The sequence below is a fragment of the Crassostrea angulata genome, chromosome 8 (genome assembly GCF_025612915.1).
Source record: "Crassostrea angulata isolate pt1a10 chromosome 8, ASM2561291v2, whole genome shotgun sequence".
Taxonomy (NCBI): Eukaryota; Metazoa; Mollusca; class Bivalvia; order Ostreida; family Ostreidae; genus Magallana; species Magallana angulata.
Window position 1 is genome coordinate 21456547 of NC_069118.1, and position 6375 is coordinate 21462921.

General features: G+C 33.3%; 1 protein-coding gene across 1 annotated transcript; it reads left to right on the forward strand.

Annotated features, from left to right (window-relative positions):
- Window positions 1–1341: 1341 nt before the first annotated feature.
- Window positions 1342–5880, forward strand: LOC128160067 (uncharacterized). The gene is made up of 3 exons (XM_052823334.1): window positions 1342–2408; window positions 3379–5035; window positions 5711–5880. The coding sequence occupies exons 1-3, from the start codon at window positions 2112–2114 to the stop codon at window positions 5740–5742; spliced, it is 1986 nt and encodes a 661-aa protein (XP_052679294.1). The 5' UTR covers window positions 1342–2111; the 3' UTR covers window positions 5743–5880.
- Window positions 5881–6375: the final 495 nt, after the last annotated feature.

Below are 6375 nucleotides of genomic sequence, written 5' to 3' on the forward strand. Positions count from 1 at the left end.
GTAAACAACTCATGTTTGAAAAATTTATGTCAAGTCAATATCAAGACTTTGTCAACTTTGCATAAAAAATAGAAAATAAAGCGTGTTTTCTTCCTCATTCCGATTTAAAAACAAGCAGGAAATCTCTTTAAATCTCTTTCTCAGAATTATGTTCTATACCACTATAATAGCATACATGTAGCACTGACGAAATTCCAGCTTTAAGATTAGAACTTTCTTCGTACAAGAAGCTTACTTTTACTATTCCAGTACAGATACGTTAAGAATGGCAACAGAAAAAGTATCTCGGTTGATAGAAAAAAAGAGACAAAGCGATACTCCTTTAGGCTTTTGGAGAAGTGAAACCAGTAGCAAATAGAAAACTGAGGAAATATCTGTTTATAACAACTTTTTAATTGGAACTGAAAACGGGGTCACTCCCAGTGACCGAAATCTAAAATACGAAAGTACTTGGCAGGATTTTGATGAAGATGCGTACAATGTCACAAAAGGAAATATGTTTTGTTACGAATTAGACGAGACAGACTATTTCGATAGTGAGGATGAATACTGGGATAATCTCCGAACAAAGAAATCAGAGAGGAATTATGTCCCCACTGTCATTCTTATCATCTGCCACGTAGCATACATCATTACGCCGCATGTAAGATGTCTTTATAACATGGAATATATCATGACTTATATTACTTTAAGATAATGAGGAAAGTTTAAGAAGTTTTACGTTTTACTAGATTATAGATATATTTACTGAAATTGGCATGCTTTAAATATGGAGTTGTGAAGTAAACAAAAATGATAAATATAGCGGAAAATGTATGTACATTATGTTTGTCCAGGTACTTATGGTGAGGTGTATGATATGTATCCCGCCTTTACTCCCCTTGTTCAAGCATTTGCCAAGGAACACAAATTTGAAATTCACGATATTTATGAAGATGAACTGTGTGTCTATCGAGCGATGTCTGATCAATTCATGATCAATGGATGCCCTGGACATACAGAGTTGTCTCTACGTGAGACTGTTTTTGAGAAAGTATATATACTTCAAGTATGGCTATTCAAGTCGTTTGAAATGCTGAACAAAAACTTAAAGAGTACAGCTAAATTTATAACTTTGGGAGTGTGTTTTTAAGTTTTGATTCGCTTCGATGCATGCACGTGATATAAGATTTAGTGTTTGTTATAATACACAACGTTGATAAAAACATTTCAAATTTCCTGTTGTTTGCTTGGTAAACATATCAATATCTGTAAAGATTTTGTTTGTCATTACTCGTTTTTTGTCTTCATAATACAGTTTTAAAAGAAATATTAAACTTAATTTAACTTTTTCAGACACCTGAGAAGAAACCCATCAAACTATGGAATACACGATTCATCCTTTTGTGCAGAAGATTCTTGGGAAACTTCAGTAAAAAGAATAGATAAAACAAGACAGTGGGGTTTTAATACTATTCTACAGGTGTTAGCAGACATTTTTCTTCTGCAAATCAGTATTTTTCGTTTTGCTCATAATGATATTAGACATTCCGTTATAACATCACAACGAACTGAAGATGTGTTGACGAAAAAGATTCACATTTTTCTCGGTCATATTGGAGAGTTTCATTTTTTTAGTCTTCGTCCTTTGACATGGCAGACAGAATTACCTTATAGTAAATCTTTTCTTCATTATAAAAAGATATATACAATATAAACAATAAATGAGTATTTCAAAATATTACGATGCATAAATTTTTTTCAGAGTCTCAAATACTTCGATTGTTGGTGACAGGCTCTGAGAAAAATGAAGAGGAAAGAAAAAAACTATTAGACAGAAGATTGACATCATTGTCGCAAGGACATTTTCCGATGTCAAATTTAACCGAGTATGTCCAATTTGTCTCGCAATGCATTTCATTTCATGAAGCAAGACGTGCACAGCGATCGAAACATACGTATTTTGAACACATTTTCAAATCCTACAGTGGGAGTGACCTACAGATGGAAGAATCCGAAGGCACGTATTTTAATCACTTTTTTTTCATAATTATAACATACCACAATCAAAATAATGACTTTTCAGTGTATATTTAAACAGAATTTCAGTTGCCTACCATGTTTAAGATTATATGTCGAATTTGCTTTTATTCCAATTATTGTCGTATTTAATGTTTGCAGATATTCGAAGAAAACTACTTGAAGATCAGTCGCAAATTGACCCTTTATCGGGAATACATTTGTATCAATTGAGTTTTATTATGAAACATATTTTCCCATATAAAATGTTTCAAGGTGGTTATATGACATATCATTTATTTGTGATTGGTACATGTAAAATATATTATCATTATCTTGGGTCCTTTGCGGACCATAGCTGTCTAATGCTGAGGGACATAAGCCGCACCCAGAAAATTCGCTACTTGCGAATTAAGGTAGTCCTATACTCGGCACTAAATGGGCTCAGTCATTAATAGCTTAGCTTTAAATGATAAATATATATTCTAGCAATACATATACAAAAGAAAATATGTATGTTTACATGCTAGTTTGTTTGTTATCACCTCTCAGAAGGGTGTACCCCTTTGCGAAAATTATTGACAATTATGAAATTTGCCAGACGTCCGTTTTTCCTAAAAATAATTACCAATTTTGGGAAAATTAGAACTGAACAGACAAAATAGAGTATAAATATTTATTTAAGCCATATCTCATCAATAATTTTGCGCAAATTTTTGTAAGTAAGTACGCTTTATGTACCTGATGTATCAAAATAGAATACAAAAAATGCAATGCTGGTATCGCGTTTGGTAATTTTGTTACTATTTTATGGGCTCAAACTTAAATTCATGGTGTTTATTCTATAGATTGACATCTTAGAAAAAAAATTTGGTAAAATAAATTATATGTTGACGGATTACTTTTCACGCTATAAGCTCCAAACCAAGTAGAACCTGACGAAAAATCCGTAAAAATCACATTTTGCTACAGTTTTCTGCCTAGATCTGTCAACAATGTTAGATATCATTTAAACATTAATTAATTGACAATTGATTAAATTCGAAATAGCTTCTGTCTCTAAATTTAAACCGGTTTTAGTAAAAGAAAAAGAAAAATTCGGGGGGGGGGGGGTCAAAACAAAGAAGATATAAGCATACCTGTGATCCTGGTTAATCAGAAACTTCGTTTTTCATTTTACTTTAACAGAATCGAGTTTCTCAACATTAATCATTTATATCTCTCATGAAATACATATATTACCGTTCTAATTGCTTATTATTGCCATTGTTTACAACAGCGATGTAGAGCAAAATCAATACCGGGTATCAAAAACGCTTTGTAAAAGTCGAACCAATATTGTAAAATCCGTATTATGACGTAGTGCGATACTCGGACTACTTTAAACGAGGAAAATCAAGGAATAAAACAAGGGTTGCTGTTTTAAAGATGGACGTGGTGGCCGTTTACGACAATGATTTGGTAAATGATGAGCCAATGCCTGGACATGTACATGTATTAGTTGACTCATCAAATACCCATCCTGGATACTGCAGACTGAGACATTTATCGTCCATGCAATTTGACAATGATGATAACGTTTTGAAAATTGGGTCTGAAATATATCAAAAAGCATACAGAATAACAGACAGATTGCGCTTAGAGGTAGACATAGAAAACCTCAGAAAACTTCACTGTATTGGAATACCATGCTATACGTTTCCCTTTGGTCGTCGTTCGGAAGAAGGAAAAGAAAAATCTGATTTTCCGTCAAGAAAACTCATTGCTTCTATTATCAGAACCGGCTGTACCTTGATTCCCAAACACCACCCTAGAAGCTCATGTCCAGATGCAGAATGGCAATTTAATTTTTCAATGGCGGAAAACTTGATATTCAATAGTTTTACAGTTGCACAGCGACATGGTTTTCTTGTTCTCAAGGTCCTCCTTGAAAATATGCTGGACCACTTTTCTTTCAAAACAAAGCATCTTAAATCAGTATTTTTTGTGGCGTGTGAAGAAATGCCTTCTAGTGTTTGGGAAACAAATTTCTGTGGGTGTTTACTTTTTGTGTTAGGCTCATTGCTTTCTTGCTTAAAGGCAAGATTCCTACCGAATTACTTCATACCAGAAAACAACCTCATCGACTGCCATAGTGAATATGATGTCTACAATTTGTGTACTATTGTCGAATACATACGTCTTTTCCCTGCAAATGTCATTCAAATTGTGGCTGAAAAATATGGGTATACATATGGATCAAACCTGATCAAATATGTTTTGTCAAATGTTAAATACAACATCGATAAAACTACAGTGCTTGCATCATTCCATGATCAAGTCGGTCCTCTTACAATTTCAACAGCAAAAATATGGGCTAAAATGGGTTTCTACAGCACATCTCTTGATCTTCTAGAGGATCGATTTGAGCAAAGTCTTTTGATTCCGCAGACGGAGATGAGACAAACATCTTATAGTTTTAGAGATTTTTTGGTGTCAGCGTTAATGGAAATGAAACAGAAAGCCTCTCGTGTCCTTCTTGCACGTACATTTGATATGATAATGGGGTCAAATGTAGAAGATATGATTTTAGAAAAACAAGGAATTTCCCTGCAGATGTATTTACCATGGCCGATAGACCCTAGATTAAGTTGGATCAAGTTTCCATCTGCTGACAGCAGTGATTTAACAACCGTAACACGATTCTTGTATGAATACAGTAAAAGAGAATATTGGAGGCAAAATAAAGTTCTTGCTGAACTTGCAATAACTACAGCAATTCAATGTATCCAAGAAACATTGAATAAGGATAATCTTAGCGATGTACGAAAAAAGATGTTAAAGAAAAAGCTCATTGTGTTTTATGTGCATGTTTTTTGCGTTTCAACTATGAATTGGAAATTAAGGCCATTGATATATCATATGGAGGACAAAGAGAACCTTTGCACTGAATTCCCAGAAATGGCACTGGTGGTCTCTTCGATGTGTCGCTATACTAATCAACCTGAAAAAACTCGGAAGTATACTGAAATGAGCAGATTAGGCGTATTTGGAAGGGGTATGTATGTTAATATTACGTACATGTATATTTATGGTATATGCAACCTCAAGATCCAGGCTATTTACGATTAATACAGTTTCAATTCTTCAATGCATATACATGTATTACATTCATTTGTACGTTTTGTAGTTATAATTTGCAAATACCCTCAATGAAACAGGCGTAAATTTTATTGTATGCAATAATTTATTATAATCGAATATGTAGAAACTTAATGAACTATAACTTTGTTCGGTCAAGATAAGTCTTATGTAGCTCTTTCAAACTTTTAAAATAAGTGCGATGCCATGTATATTACATTGTGGATGCCATGATGTCATGGTTTTGGCTGCAGAGGAAGGTTCTAATGTGTGGATAAACCTGCTCCGGGAAGTTAGAATATTTTAGCAAAGGATGAAATGTATGAAAAAGTCCTAAGATATTCGATATGTCTGCTCTTGTCGGAAACGAAAAAAGGTGTTCCGCACGATTTCAAACATTTCATAAATTATATGCTACATTAGAGGCCACCCATTGAATTCATATTGAAAGTAAACTTGTCACTGCGAATAAATGCTTATCGGATAACTAATTAACATAGCACGATGAATAAAGATTATTATAACATTTCTATGAAATTGAAAAAAAAAGTTGATAATTTTCTTACCATGTTTTCTGTATCTTTTTTTGTAGATTCTGACCTTGCTTTAGAGAGTTCCCCCTAAAGCATTTGAGGAGAAAAAAGAAAAAACTGTTTTAACAAAAGCAAAGACTGTTTCAACAAAAGCACTTTGAATATATTTTACTTCATTTTTTCGTAGGTGTTATAGTTTTTAGCTATATATATAGAGGATATCTATATTGTGTGATTTTATATTTGCTTTATCCAACGAGTTGAAATGGTGTATATATTCGCGAGGCTTGCCGAGCGAATATAACCATTTCAACGAGTTGGATAAAGCAAATAAAAAATCACACAATTATAGATGTTCTATTTATCTCATACAATTTGATTTATATTATGAAGCTTTTGAGACAGTCCCTTGTGTGACCCAAATTGGTTTTTTTTTTTCAAAGGTTAAAAACGATGATGCAACGTTGTGTTATGCGGCTATTGTGACCTTGCGCAATACAATTTAGTACGTCATTCCTGAGATAAATCTAACTGTTTTAATGTAAAGTTTCACTGAAATAAACCTTAGAATAATTTTTTAGCTCTAAATAATTTTTCTTAGAGCTTATTCACTTGATTAAATGGAAATTCCGATTAGAAGACTTGAATAATCAAGTTTGTTGACATAGGGGGCCTACACAAAGTTGCGAATGCTCGTTAGTTTGAATTGACTCGAACGAGGAAC